We start from the raw sequence: 22,220 nt of genomic DNA on the forward strand, positions 1-22,220 counted from the left end.
TGGCTGCACCAGCTTGCACTCCCACCAACAGCGTAAGAGGGTTCCCCTTTCTCTGCATCCTCGCCAACATCTATCGTTTCCTAAATGGTTAATTTTAGCTATTCTGACCAGTGGGAGGTGGTGTCTCATTGTGGTTTTGATTTGTATTTCCCTGATGCCGAGTGATGTTGAGCATTTTTTCATGTGTCCGTTGGCCATTCATATGTCTTCTTTGGAGAATGTCTGTTCATGTCTTCTGCCCATTTCTTTCTTTCTTTTTCTTTTTTTTAAAGATTTTATTTATTTATTTGATAGAAAGAGAGCACAAGCAGAGGGAGTGGCAGGCAGAGGGAGAGGGAGAAGCAGACTCTCTGTGGAGCAGGGAGCCCGATGCAGCGCTTGATCCCAGGACCCTGGGATCGTGACCTGAGCCAAAGGCAGACGCTTAACCAACTGAGCCACCCAGGTGCCCCATTCTGCCCATTTCTTGATTGGATTATTTGTTCTTTGTGTGTTGAGTTTGATAAATTCTTTATAGATTTTGGATACTAGCCCTTTATCTGATAAGACATTTGCAAATACCCTCACCCATTCTGTCAGTTGTCTTTTGGTTTTGTCGACTGTTTCCTTTGCTGTGCAAAAGCTTTTTATCTTGAGGAAGTTCCAATAGTTCATTTTTGCCTTTGTTTCCCTTGCCTTTGGAGACGTGTCTAGCAAGAAGTTGCTGCGGCTGAGGTCGAAGAGGTTGCTGCCTGTGTTCTCCTCTAGGATTTTGATGGATTTCTCTCTCACATTCAGGTCTTTCATCCGCTTTGAGTCTATTTTTGTGTATGGTGTAAGGAAATGGTCCAGTTTCATTCTTCTGCATGTAGCTGTCCAATTTTCCCAACACCATTTTTGAAGAGACCGTCTTTTTTCCATTGGATATTCTTTCCTGCTTTGTCAATTAGTTGACGACAGAGTTGAGGGTCCATTTCTGGGTTCTCTATTCTGTTCCACTGATCTATGTATCCGTTTCTGTGCCAGTACCATGCTGTCTTGATGATCACAGCTTTGGAATAGAGCTTGAAGTCTGGATTGTGATGCCACCAGCTTTGGTTTTCTTTTTCTTTCTTTCTTTCTTTCTTTCTTTCTTTCTTTCTTTCTTTCTTTCTTTCTTTTTTTTTTTTAAAGATTTTATTTATTTATTTGACAGAGATAGCCAGCGAGAGAGGGAACACAAGCAGGGGGAGTGGGAGAGGAAGAAGCAGGCTCCTAGCGGAGGAGCCTGATGTGGGGTTCGATCCCAGAACGCCGGGATCACGCCCTGAGCCGAAGGCAGACGCTTAACGACTGCACCACCCAGGCGCCCCTCAGCTTTGGTTTTCTTTTCCAACATTCCTTTGGTTATTCGGGGTCTTTTCTGGTTCCATACAAATTTTAGGATTATTTGTTCCAGCTCCGTGAAAAAAGTGGATGATATTTTGATAAGGATTGCATTGAATGCATACATTGCTCTGGGAAGCGTAGACATTTTCAAACTATTTGCTCTTCCAATCCATGAGCATGGAATGTTTTTCCATTTCTTTGTGTCTTCCTCAGTTTCTTTCATGAGTGTTCTATAGTTTTCTTGATACAGATCCTTTACCTCTTTGGTTAGGTTTATTCCTAGGTATCTTATGGTTTTTGGTGCCATTGTAAATGGGATCAACTCCTTAATTCTCTTTCTTCTGTCTCATTGTTAGTGTCTAGAAATGCAACTGATTTCTGTGCATTGATTTTATATCCTGCCCCTTTGCTGAATTCCTGTATGAGTTCTAGCAATTTTGGGGTGGGGTCTTCAGGGTTTTCCACATAGACTATCATGTCATCTACGAAGAGTGAGAGTTTGACTTCTTCTTTGATGATTCAGATGCCTTTTATTTCTTTTTGTTATCTGATTGCTGCGGCTAGGACTTCTAGTACTCTGTTGAACAACAGTGGTCAGAGGACATCGCTGCCATGTTCCTGACCTTAGGGGAAAACCTCTCTGTTTTTCCACATTGAGAAGGATATTCACTGTGGGCTTTTCATAGATGGCTTTTATGACATTGAGGTAGCTTCCCTCTATTCCCGCACTGTGCAGAGTTTTAAACAAGAAAGGGTAGTGTACTTCGTCAAATTCTTCTTCCGCATCTATTGAGAGGATCATATGGTTCTTAACATTTGTTTTATTGATGTCGTGCATCACATTGACGGATTTGTGGATGCTGAACCACCTTGCAGCCCAGGAATAAATCCCCTTGGTCTTTGTGAATAATTCTTTCAATGTACTGTTGGATCCTATTGGCTAGTATCTTGGTGAGAATTTCTGCATCCATGTTCGTCATGAATGTTGGTCTGTAATTCTCCTTTTTGGTGGGGTCTTTGTCTGGTTTTGGGATCAAGGTAATGCTGGCCTCATAGAACAAGCTTGGAAGTTTTCCTTCCTTTTCTATTTTTTGAAATAACTTCAGAAGAATAGGCATTCGTTCTTCTTTAAATGTTTGGTAGAATTCCCCTGGAAAGCCATTCGGCCCCGGACTCTTGTTTGTTGGGAGATTTTTGATTACTGCTTCAATTTCCTTGCTGGTTACAGGTCTGTTCAGGTTTTCTATTTCTTCCTGTTTCAGTTTTAGTAGTTTATAAATTTCCAGGAATGCATCCATTTCTTCCAGATTGCTTAAATTGTTGGCATATAGTTGCTCATAATATGTTCTTTTAATTGTTTGTATTTCTTTGGTGTTGACTGTGATCTCTCCTCTTTCAGTCATGATTTTATTCATTTGGGTCATTTTTCTTTTTGATAAGTCTGGCCGGGGATTTATCAATCTCATCAAATTCTTTCAAAGAACCAGCTCCTCATTTTGTGATCTGTTCTACTGTTCTTTTGGTTTCTATTTCATTGATTTCTGCTCTAATCTTTATTAGTTCTCTTCTCCTGCTGGGTTTAGGCTTTATTTGCTGTTCTTTCTCCAGCTCCTTTAGTGTAAGGTTAGGTTGTGTATTTGAGAACCTTCTCGTTTCTTGAGAAAGGCTTGTGTTGCTATATACTTCCCTCTTAGGACCGCCTTTGCTGCATCCCAAAGGTTTTGAACAGTTGTGTTTTCGTTTTCATTTTTAAAGTTCTTCTTTAATTTCCTGGTTGACCCATTCATTCTTCAGTAGGATGCTCCTTAGCCTCCACGTATTTGAGTTCTTTCCAAACTTCCGCTTATGATTGCGTTGAAGTTTCAAAGCACTGTGGTCTGAAAATATGCAGGGAATGATCACAATCCTTTGGTACCGGTTGAGACCTGATTTGTGACCCAGTATGTGATCTCTTCTGGAGAATGTTCCACGTGCACTCGAGAAGAATGTGTATTCTGTAGCTTTAGGATGGAATGCTCTGAATATAGCTGTGAAGTCCATCTGGTCCTAGGTGTCATTCAAAGCCCTTGTTTTCTTGTGGATCTTCTGCTTCGATGAACTGTTCGTTGCAGTGAGTGGGGTTTTAAAGTCCCCTAGTATTATTATATTATTTTTTAAAATTTATTTTATTTTATTATTTTTTAAAGATTTTATTTTTTAAAATTTAAATTCAATTAACCAACACATAGTATTGATGTGTTCCTTTAATTTCATTATTAATTGGTTTATATAATTGGCTGCTCCCATGTTAGGGGCATAAATATTTACAATGGTTAGATCTTCTTGTTGGATAGACCCTTTAATCATGATATAGCAGCCTCCCTCATCTTTATTACAGTCTTTGGTTTAAAATCTAATTTGTCTAAGGATTGCCACCCCAGCTTTCTTTTGATGTCCATTAACATGACAAATGATTTTCTTCCCCCTCGCTTTCAACCTGGAGGTGTCTTTGGGTCTAAAATGAGGCTCTTGTAGATAGCATATTGATGGGTCTTGCTTTTTTATCCAATCTGATACCCTGTGTCTTTTGACTGTGGCATTTAGCCCATTTTCATTCTGAGTAACTACTGAAAGATATGTGTTTCGTGTCATTGTATTACCTGTAAAGTGACTGACTCTATACTATTTCTGTTCCTTTCTGGTCTATGTTACTTTTGGGCTCTCTCTTTGCTTAAAGGATCCCCTTTAATATTTCTTGCAGGGCCAGTTTAGTGATCACAAATTCTTTTAGTTTGTTTTTCCTGGAAGCTTTTTATCTCTCCTTCTATTTTGAATGACTTCCTTGCTGGATAAAGTATACTTGGCTGCATTGTTTTCTCACTTAGCACCCTGAATATCTCATGCCAGTCCTTTCTGGCCTGCCAGGTTTCTGTGGATAGGTCTGCTGTCAGCCTATGTTTCTACCCCTGTAGGTTATGGACCTCTAGTCCTGAGCTGCTTTCAGGATTTTCTCTTTGTCTCTGAGATTTGCAAGTTTCATTATCATATGTTGAGAGGTGTTTACCTATTTTTGTTGATTTTGAGGGGAGTTCTCTGTGCCTCCTGGAATTGAATGCTTTCTTCCCTCCCCAGATGAGGGAAGTTCCCTGCTATAATTTGCTCCAATTAACCTTCTGCCTCTCCCTCTCTCTCTCTTTCTCTTCTTCTTCTGGGATCCCAATTATTCTAATATTGCTTCGTTTTATTGTATCACTTACTTCTCGAATGCTCCCCTCATGATCCAGTAGTTGTTTATCTCTTTCTCAGCTTCTTTATTCTTCATCATTTGGTCTTCTATATTTCTAATTCTCTCTTCTGCCTCATTTATCCTAGCAGTTAGAGCCTCCATTTTTTATTGCATCTCATTAATAATCTTTTTGATTTCGAGTTGGTTAGAATTTAGTTATTTTATTTCTTAAGGCATTCTCTAGTGTCTTCCATGCTTTTTTCAAGCCTAGCTAGTAACTTTATAATCGTTATTCTGAATTCTATTCTGACATCTTACTTACATCCATACTGATTAGGTCCCTGGCAGTCAGTACTGCCTCTTGTTCTCTTTTTTGGGGTGAGTTTTTCTGTCTTGTCATTCTTACAGAAAGTGGTCGCTTTTCTATTTGTAGAGTTGCAGCTATTCTTTTCTTAGATCTCTGGTTGAGTTCGCAGGTGTTCAGAATGATTTGATAGCTCTCTATCTTAATTCCCAGGACCAGAGGAAACTAAGATCTCCTACTCCTCCACCATCTTGGATTCTCTCCTCCCCTGAACAGTTCTTAAAGGATGTGGGGAGAAATTCCAATTGAGGTGGCCGTGATTACCTAAATAACAGAAAGCGAAGAAAATACTCCTTCACGACATCCCTGCCATCAGCCAGCCAATAAATCTTTATTACAGCCCACTCTGTGCTGGGAAGTGGGACGGGTTACCTTGGGAAGTGGGCACTGACTTGAATACACTGAATGGAGCCACATCTGAGCTGACACAAGGCTATCCAGAGTTGCCAAACTGGTGTCAATGTTCATCCCAGGAACTCAGCACTAAAGTTAGATTCAGGGGTGTCCAACTTTTCCAGGTCTCACATCCTTACCAGAGTCAACAAATCCATGCAGAAACTCTAGGATTTCCTTCTGTTTCTTCCTTGTTCACCAAAATAACACTCTTTGTATGTCAAGTACGTCAGGAAACATCCATATGCTGGGCCATTATGCAGACATTATAAACCATGAGCCTTTCATACTAAGGGGAAAAAAGACTAAAATTTACACCTACAAACTTGCACTAAACTCTATGCTGTAGAGTGCCAGAGTTCCACAGTTCAGTAAGTTTGGGAAACATGGCACAGAGTGTCTTTCAGAGATTCATAATGCACATCATCCTTTCAAAGGCTCTGAGAAGTCCTGTTGTAAAAAACCAGTTTAACTTTGTCTAATCTGGCATTTCCTCCATATTTTTGCTTGTGAACTATTGTTAAGGACAGGCACCAAAGAACACTTACAAACCTTTTGGGACATATATAGAAGATCTGAACCAGGTAACTCAGAATATGCATGGAGAGAAGATGGAAAGCAAGTAGACCTAATGATTAGAACTGTTTTGGGGTGGTGGGATTATAGGTGAGGGTTTTCCCTGCTTTGTATGAACCTGTTCTCTCCAAATGCTCTAAATATTAGAACACATTTGGTGAAAGCTAAAACACAATGATTAAAAGCCTCCAACCACTGCCCCAAGTGTTCTAGGAAGTAGTGAGGAACGCCAGTAGGACTGGTTGGCCTCTCCCCGGCACCCTGGCTCCATGCTGCTTCCCTAGATCTCTGATCTCATTTTGAGCCACTAAATTGTATCGTGCATTTCAGCACTAAATTCTGTCTTTGGTCCTAGGTGTTTGTCTATTCATTCAACAAACATTCACAGCAGTTCTGCTTGTGCTGTGTGTTGAGATGACAGCAGGGTGCAAGAGCCACCACTATTCTGATCTGGTGACATCTGCTGTCTCAAAGTGTTCACTACAAGGGATGCATCTCAGAGGGAGTAATGGCTGAACTAAAGTTTGTTGGATGAAGTAGGAGCTAACTGAATGAAGATGGGAGGAAAAGCATCCCGCCTTTGGGGGAAGGGAGAGAACACTTACATAGGCCCAGCCGCAGGAGGAAACAGCTTGTCTGGGCATCTGAAAGGCTGGAGAGCAAGGGGAAAGTGAGGGTTATGTCAGATCACTGAGGCCTCATGAAGGCCTTGTTAAGGATCTTTTTTTTTTTTAATTTTTAAGATTTTATTTATTTGAGAGAGACAGAGTTAGCGACAGAGATAACAAGAGGTAGCATGAGTGGCGGGGAGAGACAGAGGGTGAAGGAGAGGCAGGCTCCCCTCTGAACTGGGAGCCCTATGTGGGGCTCAATCCCAAGACCCTGGGATCATGACCTGAGCTGAAGGCAGACACTTCACCGACTGAGCCAGCCAGGCGCCCTGGAAACAGTGTTTCAAGAAGGAATATGTGTGAACAGTATTGAAAGCTGCCCAGAGGTCAAATAAAATGAGGGCTAAGGAGAAGGAGTTAAGATGGCGGAGGAGTAGGGGACCCCTCTTTCAGCTGGTCCCCCGAGTCGAGCTGGATAGGTACCAGACCAGCCTGAACATCCACGGAATCAGCCTGAGACGCAGGAAGATGCATCTGGATCTCTACAAATGAACATCTCCAGCGCTGAGTATTGAGGTACGAAGCGGGGAGCCGTGAAACCTCGCACAGATATGGGAAGATAAACGGAAGGGGGAGGGAGCCGCCGCATTCGGGTGCCGGGAAGCGGTAGCCACCTGCACGGGGGAGCGGGTGGACTCGCGGTTGGCACCCGCAAAACAGCAGACTGAGACCGTGAGCCGGGAACGTGCGCACCACCAGACTGAAACAGAGCTCCGGTGCGCTCACTGGATCCAGACTGAGACCGGGAGCTCCGGGAGCACAAGGGGGCGGCTGGCGGCTGGTGGTGCTAGAAACACAAAGGACAGAGACGCGCCGGCCCTGGAAGTGAGGGCTGGGACGCCGGGTGTGGGGCGCACATCCCGGGACGCTGCAGGGTTGAGCAGCACCAACAGTAACGGAGTTAAAGTGGCCAGAACATCAGTGGAGAACGGGCCGCGATCCCTCTGTTCTGAGACAGAGGCTGAGATTCGGCCACTGCTGCTCTGACTCTCAGAAGAGGCAGAGCAAACCGCCAGGGAAAGCCGCCAGAGAACAAAAGCCTGGAAATACCGGCTCAGGGAGTGCCCATCCCCATCCCCCCTCGCAGGGGACACGGAGACTCTACCCAAACAGGGTTGCCTGAGTATCGGCCCGGCAGACCCCTCCCCCAGAAGGCAGCCTGAAAAATCAAGAAGCCCACATCCCTAAGATCCCTATAAAACAAGGGCGCACGGCCTGGGTCCCGGACAATAATTTGGGCTCGGGACAACCCCGCAACCTCTCCTCATCAGAATGACGAGAAGGAGAAATCCCCCCAGCAAAGAAAAGACAATGAGTCTGTGGCCTCTGCCACACAACTAATGGATATGGATATAACCAAATTATCAGAAATGGAATTCAGAGTAACAATGGTCAAGATGATGTGTAGACTTGAAAAAAGTATTAACGAAAATGTTAATGAGAATATAGAATCTCTAAGGGTGGAAATGAGAGTGAATCTGGCAGAAATTAAAAATTCTATGAGCCAAATGCAGTCAAAACTAGAGGCTCTGACGGCCAGGGTGAATGAGGCAGAGGAACGTATTAGCAAATTGGAGGATGGGTTAGTAGAAGAGAAAGCGAAAATAGAAGCTGGACTTAAAAAAATCCACGCTCAGGAATGTAGGTTACGGGAGATTACTGACTCAATGAAACGTTCCAATGCCAGAATCATCCGCATCCCCGAGGGGGTGGAGAAAAACAGAGGTCTAGAAGAGATATTTGAACAAATTGTAGCTGAAAACTTCCCTAATCTAGCAAGGGAAACAAACATTCGTGTCCAAGAGGCAGAGAGGACCCCTCCCAAGCTCAGCCACGACAAACCTACACCACATCACGTCATAGTGTAATTCGCAAATATTAGATCCAAGGATACAGTATTGAAAGCGGCCAGGGCAAAGAAATTTCTCATGTACCAAGGCAAAGGTATCAGAATTACGTCAGACCTGTCTACACAGACCTGGAATGACAGAAAGGGTTGGGGGGGGGCATTTCTAAAGCTCTTTCAGAGAAAAACATGCAGCCAAGGATCCTTTATCCAGCAAGGCTGTCATTCAGAATTGATGGAGAAATAAAGACCTTCCAGAATCGCCAGTCATTGACCAATTTTGTAACCATGAAACCAGCCCTACAGGAGATATTAAGGGGGGTTCTATAAAGGTAAAAAGGCCCCAAGAGTGATACAGAACAGAAAGTCACAATCTATAGAAACAAAGACTTTACTGGCAACATGGCATCATTAAAATCATATCTCTCAATAATCAGTCTCAATGTAAATGGCCTAAATGCTCCCATGAAATGCCACAGGGTTGTAGATTGGATAAAAAGACATGACCCATCCATTTGCTGTCTACAAGAGACTCATTTTGAACCTAAAGATACATCCAGACTGAAAGTAAAGGGATGGAATACCATCTTTCACGCCAATGGACCTCAAAAGAAAGCTGGGGTAGCAATTCTCATATCAGACAGATTGGATTTTAAACTAAAGACTATAGTTAGAGACACAGAAGGGCACTATATTATTCTTAAAGGATGTATCCAACAAGTGGGTATGACAATTATAAATATCTACGCCTCCAGCAGGGGAGCAGCAAGATACACAAGCCAACTCTTAACCAGAATAAAGAGACATATAGATAAAAATACATTAATAGTAGGGAACCTCAACACTCCACTATCAGAAATAGACAGAGCACCCATGCAGAAAATCGACAAAGAAACAAGGGCTTTGAATGCCATACTCAACGAGCTGGACCTCATAGATATATATAGAACACTACACCCCAGAACCAAAGAATACTCATTCTATTCTAATGCCCATGGAACATTCTCAAGAATAGACCATGTTCTGGGTCACAAAACAGGTCTCAACTGATACCAAAAGACTGAAATTATTCCCTGCATATTCTCAGACCACAACGCTTTGAAATTGGAACTCAACCACAAGGAAAAATTTGGAAGAAACTCAAACACTTGGAGACTAAGAACCATCCTGCTCAAGAATGATTTGATAAACCAGGAAATCAAAAATCAATTTAAACAATTTATGGAGACCAACAAGAATGAAAACACAATGGTCCAAAACCTATGGGATACTGCAAAGGCGGTCCTAAGGGGGAAATACACAGCCATTCAAGCCTCACTCAAAAGAATAGAAAAATCTAAAATGCAGTTTTTATATTCTCACCTCAAGAAGCTGGAACAGCAACAGAGGGACAGGCCTAATCCACGCACGAGGAAGCCGTTGACCAAGATTAGAGCAGAAATCAATGAATTAGAAACCAGGAGTACAGTAGAGCAGATCAACAGAACTAGAAGCTGGTTCTCTGAAAGAGTTAATAAAATTGACAGACCACTGGCAAGACTTATCCAAAAGAATAGAGAAAGGACCCAAATTAGTAAAATTATGAATGAAAAAGGAGAGGTCACAACCAACACCAATGAAATTGGAAGGATTATTAGAAACTTTTATCAACAGCTCTATGCCAATAAATTAAGCATTCTGGAAGAGATGGAGGCCTTTCTGGAAACCTATAAACTACCAAGACTGAAACAGGAAGAAATTGATTTTTTAAACAGGCCAATTAATTATGAAGAGATTGAGTCAGTGATAAACAACCTTCCAAAAAACAAAATTCCAGGCCCGGACGGTTTTCCTGGGGAATTCTACCAAACATTCAAAGAAGAAATAATACCTATTCTCCTAAAGCTATTTCAAAAAATAGAAACAGAAGGAAAGCTACCAAACTCATTCTATGAGGCCAATATTACCTTGATCCCCAAACCAGGCAAAGACCCCATCAAAAAGGAGAATTACAGACCTATTTCCCTAATGAACATGGACGCCAAAATCCTCAACAAGATCCTGGCTAATAGAATCCAACAGTACATTAAAAGGATTATCCATCATGACCAAGTGGGATTCATCCCTGGGATGCAAGGGTGGTTCAACATTCGCAAATTTATCAGTGTCTTAGATTTTATCCAGAAAGAAACATTCAAAAATCATATGATTCTCTCAACAGATGCAGAAAAAGCATTTGACAAAATACAGCATCCTTTCCTGATTAAAACCCTTCAGAGTGTAGGGATAGAGGGTACATTCCTCAATCTCATAAAAACCATCTATGAAAAGCCTACAGCAAATATCATTCTCAATGGGGAAAAGCTGGAAGCCTTTGCCTTAAGATCAGGAACACGACAAGGATGCCCACTCTCGCCACTATTATTCAACATAGTACTAGAAGTCCTTGCAACAGCAATCAGACAACAAAAAGGGATAAAAGGTATCCAAATTGGCAAAGAAGAAGTCAAACTGTCTCTCTTTGCAGATGACACGATACTCTATATGGAAAACCCAAAAGAATCCACTCCCAAACTATTAGAAGTTATAGAGCAATTCAGTAATGTGGCGGGATACAAAATCAATGCTCAGAAATCAGTTGCATTTCTATACACGAATGATGAGACTGAAGAAAGAGAAATTAGGGAAACCATCCCATTTACGATAGCACCAAAAACCACACGTTACCTTGGAATTAACTTAACCAGAGACGTAAAGGATCTATATTCTAGAAACTATAAATCACTCTTGAAAGACATTGAGGAAGACACAAAAAGATGGAAAAATATTCCATGCTCATGGATCGGAAGAATTAACATAGTTAAAATGTCCATGCTACCCAGAGCAGTCTACACTTTCAATGCTATCCCGATCAAAATACCGATGACATTTTTCAAAGAACTGGAACAAGTAGTCCTCACATTTGTATGGAACCAGAAAAGGCCCCGAATCGCCAAGGAACTGTTGAAAAGGAAAAACAAAGCTGGGGGCATCACAATGCCGGATTTCAAGCTATACTACAAAGCTGTGATCACAAAGACAGCATGGTACTGGCACAAAAACAGACACATAGACCAATGGAACAGAACAGAGAACCCAGAAATGGACCCTCTGCTCTTTGGGCAACTAATCTTTGATAAAGCAGGAAAAAACATCCGGTGGGAAAAAGACAGTCTCTTCAATAAATGGTGCTGGGAACATTGGACAGCTACATGCAAAAGAATGAAACTTGACCACTCTCTCACACCATACACAAAAATAAACTCCAAATGGATGAAAGACCTCGATGTGAGACAGGAATCCATCAAAATCCTAGAGGAGAACATAGGCAGCAACCTCTACGACATCGGCCAAAGCAAACTTTTTCATGACACATCTCCAAAGGCAAGAGAAACAAAAGATAAAATGAACTTGTGGGACTTCATCAAGATAAAAAGCTTAAGCTTCTGCACAGCCAAGGAAACAGTCAAAAAAACTAAGAGGCAGCCCACGGAATGGGAGAATATATTTGCAAATGATACTACAGATAAAAGACTGGTATCCAAGATCTACAAAGAACTTCTCAAACTCAATACACGAGAAACAAATAAACAAATCATAAAATGGGCAGAAGATATGAACAGACACTTTTCCAATGAGGACATACAAATGGCTAACAGACACATGAAAAAATGTTCAAAATCATTAGCCATCAGGGAAATTCAAATCAAAGCCACACTAAGATACCACCTTACTCCAGTTAGAATGGCAAAAATAGACAAGGCAAGAAACAACAATTGCTGAAGAGGATGTGGAGAAAGGGGATTCCCTCTTACGTTGTTGGTGGGAATGCAAGTTGGTACAGCCACTCTGGAAAACAGTGTGGAGGCCCCTTAAAAAGTTAAAAATTGAGCTACCCTATGACCCAGCCATTGCACTACTGGGTATTTACCCTAAAGATACAGACGTAGTGAAGAGAAGGGCCCTATGCACCCCAATGTTCATAGCAGCATTGTCCACAATAGCTAAATTGTGGAAGGAACCGAGATGCTCTTCAACAGATGACTGGATTAAGAAGTTGTGATCCATATATACAATGGAATATTACTCAGCTATCAGAAAGAACGAATTCTCAACATTTGCTGCAACATGGACGGCACTGGAGGAGATAATGCTAAGTGAAATAAGTCAAGCAGAGAAAGACAATTATCATATGGTTTCTCTCATCTATGGAACATAAGAACTAGGATGATCAGTAGGGGAAGAAAGGGATAAAGAAAGGGGGGGGGTAATCAGAAGGGGGAATGAAGCATGAGAGACTATGGACTATGAGAAACAAACTGAGGGCCTCAGAGGGGAGGGGGGTGGGGGAATGGGATAGACCGGTGATGGGTAGTAAGGAGGGCACGTATTGCATGGTGCACTGGGTGTTATACGCAACTAATGAATCATCGAACTTTACATCAGAAACCAGGGATATACTGTATGGTGACTAACATAACATAATAAAAAAACATTAAAATAAAAAAAAACGAGGGCTAAAAACGTGCAGCATGTGGGGGCTGGAAATGGCCAGTGTGAACCACTCTTGTGGAAGTCTGGCTGTGTCATGTGTGTCCCCAGCCAGACTTTTCAATGTCAAGGGTAGCAAAGGGCCGGGCAAACAGGCTGCCATAAATTTTTGATGGTGGTGGTGATTCGCACAAGCTAAGATCGGCCAGTGGGTTTGCTGGGCCCTCCCGTCTCCCCCTTGCAACCATCAGTTCATTTTCAGATGCATTTTGACCAGACCAGTCCTGTGCTGGTCACCGGACACAGAGAAGCGGATCGGATGCAGCCCTCGCCCCCAAGGAGCTCACAATCTGGTGGGGGAGACAAAGGCAAAACCCAGAGAATCGGCACTTCCATCCGCTGGCTTAGCAGCTCCCCTACACCAAGCGGCCGGTGAGCGCAGCCCGTGCGGACTCAGACCCAAAACTACAGCAAAGTGTTTCGGGGAATTTCAATAACCAGCTTCACACTCCTGAAGGGCCTTGGAGTGGCCTGGAAAAGGAATGGCTGCCCAGCTGCAGAAATCTGAGAACCTCTTCGGATCCCAAGTCACTTCTCTATGAGGGGTGGGCCACAGCTCATTTTGGTCACTAAAATTTACCTCTGTTGTGTTCCACGCATTAGATCTACCAGTTTCACTTCAATTTACGGTACAAGATGGAAACCCGAAGGCAGTATTCTCTGGCGCTGAATTTGGTTCCGGGAAAGGAGAAATCGTACCAGCCCATCATGTTCTCACAGGCGAACCAGAACTCACCTTCCTGGTTTCTGCACATGGCATTCACCATCGCATGGAAACACGGGCTGCTTTGACCTCGTAAAATCATCTCTCCTCCAGCATCTGGGGACTGGCTGTCCCCACGGCATTCCCAGTTCACCTCAACACTCCAAAGAAGCCAGCTCCTCTCTCGCTCAATGGAACCACCTAGTTTGTTGGAAGTTGCCAGAAATTTTATATCCCTTTGAAAACTTGCATCCGTGCCTATGCTGTGACGCGTACCTTTAAGTCTTACGGCAGCACCCGATTAAAGTCAGTCCTGGGTCTTCCAGGAAAGCGACTGCCCCCCCATGGTCAGGACAAGGATGGGGCCAAGCGCTCCACTGGAGAGCTCTCGGTGTCCACAGGGAAACAGCGGGGCTTTTCAGAAAAAGTAAAAACCCGAGAGTTTGAAAGGATTTATTTGATTTCTCCACATGATCACAGCTATGGTTTTACATCAATAGAGTCCGTTATTACTCACAAACAGAATGCACATTAAAACACAAGCACTCCTTTCCTGCCCAAAGTTACACAGCGGGTGCCGGGCCTCTTGGGAGCGAGGTGTCTCTCGACGTCTGCGAACGGTCTGCATTCAAGACCTGATGCTAATCGTTTAAAACAACTAGAAGGTGAACGACAGTTCCCAGGAGGAGACGGTCCCGCGTGGGACCTCGATGTGGCCGCCCTTAGGCTAAGGTGCGCGCCCGCCGGGTAAGGGGTACACGGCTCCTCCCGCCTGTCCCTTTTCACCACCCCCACTTCACACCGATTTGCTTCGCGCTCGGTTGCCTTGGTTATTGTTGTTACAGAATCACTCCGTTTCCGGGCAGGAAGGGTGATATTTTACAACGGAACCGTAAGATGCATGCTTACCTGTAGAGACACAGCCTCGTACGGAAGGCTGAGTCAACACCTAGGGTCATGTTGAAGTGTCTGCTGACTGTCTTTGCAGCTCATTTTAAAGGAAAACAAGAGGCTTCTGCTGCATGCAGCGCGGGATGGAAAAATCGCTCTACACTGGGTGACTGAAGACATTTTTAAGCAAGATGTGCACATCATATTAGGATGAACTTTATTTTTACATTGTTGTACAATTCATTTGTAAACTTAAAAAAAATACAAATACATGATTTAATTGTTGTCCCAGAAAAGATTTTTGTGATGCTATCAGCTGCTTCTGCTACGGGTCTCCTGATCCTGTCAGAAATTGCTGTTTAATTGGAACAATTTGTGCGACTTGAGAAAAACGTCCCAAGTGTGTCCTGACAGTGGCGAAGGATGACACACACAGCCCACAGTGCTCAGCCTCCTGCCGCCTGTCCCGGGTTGGGGGGTGGACGACAGGCCCCCACAGCTGCGACTCTGTGGCAGGCTGGGGTCTAGAAAGAACAGTCCCGTGAAAGCAACACTAGGGAGGGGGGCGCAGAGCAATTTGTCAGAAGCTTTTGCTGCCCAAACGAGACTTGGGCAGCATGGCTCCAGCCTCCTTAATAGAACAAGGTACCTTCTGGAAGCACTTCCCATGATAAGCTTGTAACTACAACACAAAGAGTGAGGCAACCCCACTGACCTGAGCCCGACACAGTGTGAAGTTGGAAACACGGGGAGAAACAATTTGTTCAAGAAGCCCCCTTTCGCTAGATCCGGCCCTGTGACACCCCAACAAAGCTCCAAGACACACAGAAGGCAGCGTTGGAGGGGAGGGTCCTGAACGGCCCGGGGAGCACGAAGGACGGCGATGGACAGAGCCCCCCCGCCATCACTGGCTTTGCCATCTGTTCTTTTTCATGAGTGGTCGTCCCTTCGGAAAGGGCAATCTGGTGCCAAACAGCCTGTATCTTTTCTGGAACAACCTCGAGTTTACAGTTAGGCTCTACTATTGGTACAGAGGGTGAAGAAAAGCCGACATATCTCATACGTTATCACTTTACTTAACTATTTGTCAACAGCAACACTGATACAGTCCGCAAATACACAACACATAGAGTGTGGCCTCGCACGACTGACGCCGGGTGGCATGCGGTACAATTCGACTTTTCCTGGTCAGAACAACATCCTTGAAACTGCAAGACAGAGAATGCCTCGGGGAGCCTGACTCTGCAGGAAAACCAAAGAATTTAGGAGCCAGCGGGAGCGGGGAGCCTCCCGCCAGCCTGGCCTGGACCAAATCAGACACACCCGTGCTCCTTCCTTCTCTCCTTCCGGGCAGATGCCCGGGAGAGAAACACGACACCGATGGGAAGATAAAGGTGGGCAGGTTAAAGTCACACTTCTTCCAAAAAAAAAAAAAGGCTAAACTCTAGATTGCTGTATTTGCTTTCTGTGGAGATTAACAAAGTGCTTGCTTTGCAGATTTGCTGGTATGGTGGCCTTGATGATATGACAAAGGGGTGGGTGGGGAGGGAAACGGGCAGGACCCCTGCCCCGGCTGGCCGGCCAGGTGGGCTCCCCTCGGTCGTCCTGCCGTCTGCCACGGCGCGCCACGCCATCCACGGAGCGCGGAGCCCGCGGCCCGCAGAGTCCCGCACTAGCTTCGCCCTTTCTGAAAGGGCTCTCCGCAGGGGCAGGGGCCGTGGGGCAGTCCTCGGGTCCCACGGCTTAGGAGCACAGCACTGGCGGCTGCAGTGGCTCGAAAGGCTGAAACTACAAAGTACGGCCCGTGGGTGACTCGGTCACAGAACCGGACGCGTGCGGCGCCCGGCCCCGGGGGAGCGGATGGTGTCACCACAACACGGAAGCGACAAGAGCACAGCTGAGAGTCATGTGATGCCCTGGCAGCTAACTGGACCATGAGAAGGCAGCGGGGGCTTCGCTGGCGAGGGCGGGCACTCGTCGGCCGGGGTCAGAGGGGCCACGGTGATGACACGGGGGGTTGGGCTAGCACATGGCCACATGGAATCACGATCACGGCTACCACTCAGAAAACAAGACGGGAAACACACACACCGCCCTGGGTGGCTACATGCTCGCATCAGCCTTCGGGCTCAGAGCGGTTCCCCGCTGGAAACTCGCTCGGGGGCTCGTGCTGTTGCGGTTGGAGACAAGATGGTTAAGTTATGGTGCTGGGGAGACGAGGATGGGAGCTGGCCGTTTTCATGTTGGAGATGAACACTTCTGCCGTGGATGGGTGCCCCCCTCGGAGGACTCTGAATGAGTGTGCATTAAATCATATGCATATAAAAGAAATATGGATCATGGAAATTCACAGTTATCGCAGCCATTAAAGTGTCTAAGAATCTGTGTAACCAATATCCTCAGACAACCAGCTCCTAACTAGTTGTCCCGAGTTGCTACGGTAGAGTTTACTGCATTTTATCTATTTGCTTACCTGAAATAACAGAGCAGTTATAATACTGAGTACTTATGATAGTTTTCTGTTAATAAAATAAGGATTTATACAAAGCAATATTGGACTTTTTAAACAGTTAGATGCTATGTTACTTGGCACAGTTAGTAATGATCGCGTAAAGATTTTAGCCAGTCCTAGGGACTTCTCTTTTTACGAAAATATGGAAGTATCTGAATTTGTTCCTAGCATTTACGTTTTTGGTTTACTCTCGCTCACACATTCATGTAAGGTACTGTCTTCCTATCAGGTAAGTGGAGCTCCTTGTAAAGTCTATATTGCTAATTTTGTGGACTGAGACGTTTCCTTTCACACACAAATACTACCTATACAGTATATATATATATATTTATATATTTATATATTTATATTATATAAAGTTTACTTACGTTATTTTCATCAACCATATCAGGTCTACTTAATTTTTTGCCCATTGTCAATAAAAGAGCAATAAATGCAGCAAGTTTGGGGGTCTTTTTTGTTTTGTTTTGCTCTGTCTCTGGTTTTTGTGTCTCGTTTCTTCTTTTCCTAGGCTGGGTTTTCATATGCGTGTACAATTAGGGAGCAGAGCTGAGGGCTGCTTTGGGGTGGGGGGCAGTTCAACATCTACGTGGCCGGTGGCACCGTTTTCAAGGCTGATGGTGGCCGAGGCCCACCCCTGGGGTTGAAGTGGATGGAACCCGGGACGCCCACGCTAAGTGCGATCGGGAGCTTTGTTCCCTACAACGCAAGCCCCGTGGGCTCAGGGGGCTCCATCCAGGCCGTGGGGAGCAGAGGGGAGAGGTGGAAACAGAAGTGCCCTGGGTCTGGTCTGAGGCTGGCCGCCCCTGGGCATGACTCTGTGTGGTGTGCAGTTGTTCCAGGGAGTCTGGGACCCCGCCCAGGCTGTCTACACAATTGTGCTGATGCCGCTGGGTTTGGCCTTGCTGCTGGTGGGGGGCGGCGGGGCGGGGGGCTGCCCGTGGTGGTGTGCCGCGTGGCCCGGGTGGCTCGGGTGGCCGGCATGGGCCGAGGGCAGCGGTGGGTGGCTGTGCACATGGGCCCCGTAGGGCGGGTGCCCCCCGTGGGGGCCGTGGTGGTACTGGTGTGCGTGCTGGATGTGCTGGGGGGGATGGTAGTGGTGGTGGTGGTGGTAGGGGGGCGGGTTCTGCTGCATGTGGCAGTACTGGGTGTGGTGCCCATGCACCTGGGCTTGTGGCGGGCCCTCGACAGGCCCCTGGTGATGGCTGACCACAGAGTGCTGCGGGTGGGGCAGGCCCGGTGGGTGGGGGGGTGGCTGTGGAGGGGCTGAGGGCGCGTGGGCCTGGGGAGGGGGCTTCCCTCTCTTACTCCCAAATAAGGAGCCCAGGAGAGAGGATGAATTAGGCATAGTCTGGTGTGGGCGAGATGGACACTCTCGTGTTGATGTTGTTCTCCGGCGCATGTGAGGACTGCTAATGATGGACCCCTAAAAAGGAAATTCATAGAAATCAAAATTAAAAGACCTTAAAGCACTTATGTCAGAATGATTTTTTTTTTTTTTTTTAATGTAAAAAGTTCACCCACTGACTGCTAAGCCTTAGTTCAACTCACTGGCTGCAGAGGGCGGGGCTGGGTGAGGCTGGGTTAGTCTCACCTCCACTCATGCTACTAGGGGCCGGCAGGGACTCGGAAGTGGCCTTCCACTGAGAGACGTGGGGATGGGGTAGGGCACGAGGGGCCCTCCTGTCTGGTCAAAGCAGCAGCAGCAGCACAAGTGTGACTTCTGCTCTCATCCTGACACGGAAGGCGGCCTGAGCTTTCGGATCAGGATGACTGGCCTGGGAGTGCCTGTGAGCGGCGTGTGCGGAGTGGACTGGGGTGGGCTGGTGTGCATGAAGGACCCCGTTCCTGCTGAGATTGCACCCTATGTTCTCCTGGGTCTTCTCCACGGGTGCGAGGGCATTTGCTCTGCCTGCGTGGGCCCCGAGGTTTCTGGGAAGCTAGCGGTAGGGGCAGGAGGGGCTCTGGGGAACCTTGTTCTGGGTGGGGGGCTGCCTAGGCATTTCACTGCAGCTACCTACTGCAAACCAAACAAGGAAAAAGAAGGAAACAAAAAGGTCTGCAAGCTGAGGTTAAGATGTGAACGGTAATATCGAGATGGCTGGAAGATGAATGAAATCTCATGAAATCCACACTGAGTTTTTCTTTCTCTCACGGCTCTCCTCCCCCGAGCTAGCTGCGCAAGGCCACGGTGCCCTGACTGCAGACACACAGCAATCGAAACTCCAGGAAGGAAGCGATGGGGATGGCGGAGCATGGAAGTCAAGAGATCGGCAACCCCCCCCCAGGACAGCGTGGGTGGAGTGTGCATGGGCGCCTGGCGGCGGTGCCTCCCGCCCTACAGTGCCGGCAGGCGAGGACCCCGGGGCTGGGTGGGGGAGTGCCGGGAAGCTGGGATGTTAACCATGCTCGGGGCCACCGGGGACAGGGTTAAGCAGGAACTAAAACACAGAATCCAGAACCACCCCCCCACGGGTCCGGCCCCAACAAGCGGTGAGAGGCATGGACGATTCTAGGCGGGAGAAGCTGGCATGCACTTGGGGCTGCTGCAGGCGTGGGGTCGGGGCGTGTCTGCGCCTCTGTGCAGTAAGGGAGGAAGAGCAAACAGAACGAAAACGAGGAAACAAAGGACAACAGATATAAACCAAGGATTGGGGAGGCAGCACACGAGTGCTTCCTACTTACTTCCACATTGCTCTCTAGCGATCCCGCACTGCTGCGACGCCCTCGCTTCCCTGCCCAGAACACGCAATACCAGAGGTTAGACACGGACACGAGGCCGGGCCGCCGCCGCCGCGGGCCCTGAGCCGCCGCCAGCGCCGCGCGGGCCGGGTGGGGGTCGGAGGACGGGCTCCGCACGGAAGCCGGCGGCAGGGCAGTAATGAGTTAAAAAAAAAGGGGGGGGGGTTTAAAGAAAAAATAAATTCTTTTTCAGACAGCCCCAACTTCACACCCCTTCTCCTAGACTGGCGGTCTGTTGGGGGGACGCAGTGCCTCCGGGTGGGCTGAGGCACGTGCACGGGTGGGGACGTCCCCCAACAGGGGATGACGGGACAGGGGCAGCTTCTCCGATGGCTCAAAACAAACAAAACGTGGTCCTGCACAGCCCTGACGTTCCGTGGATTTCATATACGTATGTATATGCATGTTCGTACACACATATACATCGCCCCCCTCGCAGGCAGGGTGGGGTTGATGGTTAGGAGGAAACTAAACTGGCGTCCTGTCTTTTCCTCCTGGGTGGCTCAAATGTGCCTGTGCCTCTGGAGTCTGTTTGGTTTGTGCAGTGCCCTGGCCAGGGGCAGGAGACAGGGTCAGCGGCTGCTGGGAGGGCCCAGGGTCCTGCTTCCCTTCTGGGGGCACCACGCCCTGGGATGCTACAAGCATTCCCTCAGTTGTCAGTGTTCCCTGCCAAGGTTTTGTAATATTCCCAACACATGGCACATAGTAGGCGCTCAATATACGTTGACTATGTCAGAGGAAGGCTGTGTCTTCTTGGTTCTGGATGCCCAGGGTCCTGGCCTCCACGGTCCCTCCGGAGGCCGTCTCCATGGATTTCTGCAGGACGCTGAGGCTGGCAGGAATGGTGGGTGCCCAAGCTTTGGGGTCTGGTCTCCGACCGGCTCTCAGGAAGGAAGATGGGAAGAGGGAACAGAGGAGGGGCCTCCCACTTGATGTTCTGTAGGCTTCCATCTGTGCAGCTCTGGCCATAAGCCGAGCACGTTCGTTCTCAGTCAAGCCCCATGGCAATGAAGGACAGCCACCCATGCCAAGGAGGAGACGGACGCTCTGGTTGGTGGCCTGACTGGTCCAATTGCCACAGCAAGCAGGATTCACGCCCAGGTCTGCCTGTCCACCCCTGGGGCTGGGAAGCTTGGCCATGCTGCCTTCTGAGCTGAACGCAGGCCGAGCCTAGGAGCCTGGAAGATGGAAAGATTGCTACCTCTCTGTGGCCCACACCCTGGCCATGTGCTGGGTGGAGAGAATGGGTCTGTGGGTCCTTCAGGTCTCACCATGGCATCCGAGCGTACTGGCTCCTAGAGACAGCCAGGGCCAGAATCAGGAACCATGTCTGGAAGGGGCCAGCATGGCTCTTCACAGCTTCCGCTGCTTCTCAGTGTCGGCACAGGACGCAGCAAGGGCTCTCGACCCAAGGTCTTGCCCTGTGGCCCTTAACAATGCTGGAGGCTGAGCCGGTGCTGCTCTGGCCACTGTGTCTGGGACACAGCCTTGATCCTGGGCATACAACAGCAGACTCGGGGGACAGCTGGTCCCTTTGCTTTGTCTGCTAACCCCCAAACCTGAGTTCCAGCTGGGAGCTTGCTTGACTCTGGGAGCAAGCTGAGAGGGCCTCAGAGCTCGCTCAGGACAGGGCCACATAGAAGATTAGGGCAAGAGGGTTTTCTACCAGTTTCTGAGGACCAGGGAGAACCAAATAGGATGTGGCCCTTATTCCCAGCTGGAAAAAAGATGACGGTCACGTATCCTCATCTTTCAGCTGGTATGAGAAGAGGGGCTGACCTTCTTCCCTTCCTGCTTTTTGTCTCAATGCAGTGGTCCAGAGACACAGAGCAAGAGGAGGCCCTTTGGCTGGAGAGGTGACTCCACCTGGTGCTCCTTCGATTCTTTACCTCGGTTTCTGCATCTGTGAAATGGGCATGCCCCTTCTTCCGAGTGGGCTGGACATGAGCATCAGACACTCGGGATATCGTGGCACCATGCCGAAATGCCAAGAGTCAGGTCTCTGCTGTCTTCGGGATTTTAAAGTCAGTTCTCTAGCCCCTCTAGGCCTAGAGGACTGCCCTGACTGAAAACCAGGGACACGGGAAGGCCAGCCCATCGCCGCCCCCCTGCCAGTGCCCAGCAACGTCTTCCAGCTGGCCTGCTTCTCCCCGTGGGACTTAAGCCAGGCCTGGAGCTAGGTTTGAGGGCTCCATATGGTATCTGGTCTGAAGCAGAACAAAACCCTCTTTCTGCTCCTCCTCCTGCCCCATGTGGGCCAGGCGTTTGGATAGTTTTATCTTGGATGTCTTTGTGTGATGTTAAGCTTCTTAGAACTCATCTTTTCAACTTCTGAAATCGGCATGAGATGTGGGGTATCCCTACAGGAGCTCTCCGCAGTCCAGGTCCCAGAGCCCCTTAC

The 22,220-nt window shown here is 47.3% G+C and overlaps 1 protein-coding gene across 10 annotated transcripts in view; it reads right to left on the reverse strand.

The window, feature by feature from the left end:
• Window positions 1-14,112: 14,112 nt before the first annotated feature.
• The window catches only part of IQSEC1 (IQ motif and Sec7 domain ArfGEF 1), a 379,884-nt gene continuing 371,776 nt past the window's right edge, over window positions 14,113-22,220 (reverse strand). For 7 of the 10 annotated variants that reach the window (XM_087866742.1, XM_045812306.2, XM_045812313.2 and 4 more), the window contains 2 exons: window positions 19,763-19,812; window positions 14,113-18,503 (listed from right to left, as the gene is read on the reverse strand). In XM_087866742.1, coding sequence (XP_087722868.1) covers window positions 17,946-18,503; window positions 19,763-19,812 — 608 coding nt within the window. In that variant the 3' untranslated portion in view covers window positions 14,113-17,945. The remainder of the gene's footprint in view (window positions 18,504-19,762; window positions 19,813-22,220) is intronic. The other 3 variants (XM_045812310.2, XM_045812311.2, XM_045812309.2) reach the window with 2 other exon arrangements.

This window comes from Ursus americanus, chromosome 14 (assembly GCF_024610735.1).
Source record: "Ursus americanus isolate L20-20 chromosome 14, mUrsAme1.1.p, whole genome shotgun sequence".
Taxonomy (NCBI): domain Eukaryota; kingdom Metazoa; phylum Chordata; class Mammalia; order Carnivora; family Ursidae; genus Ursus; species Ursus americanus.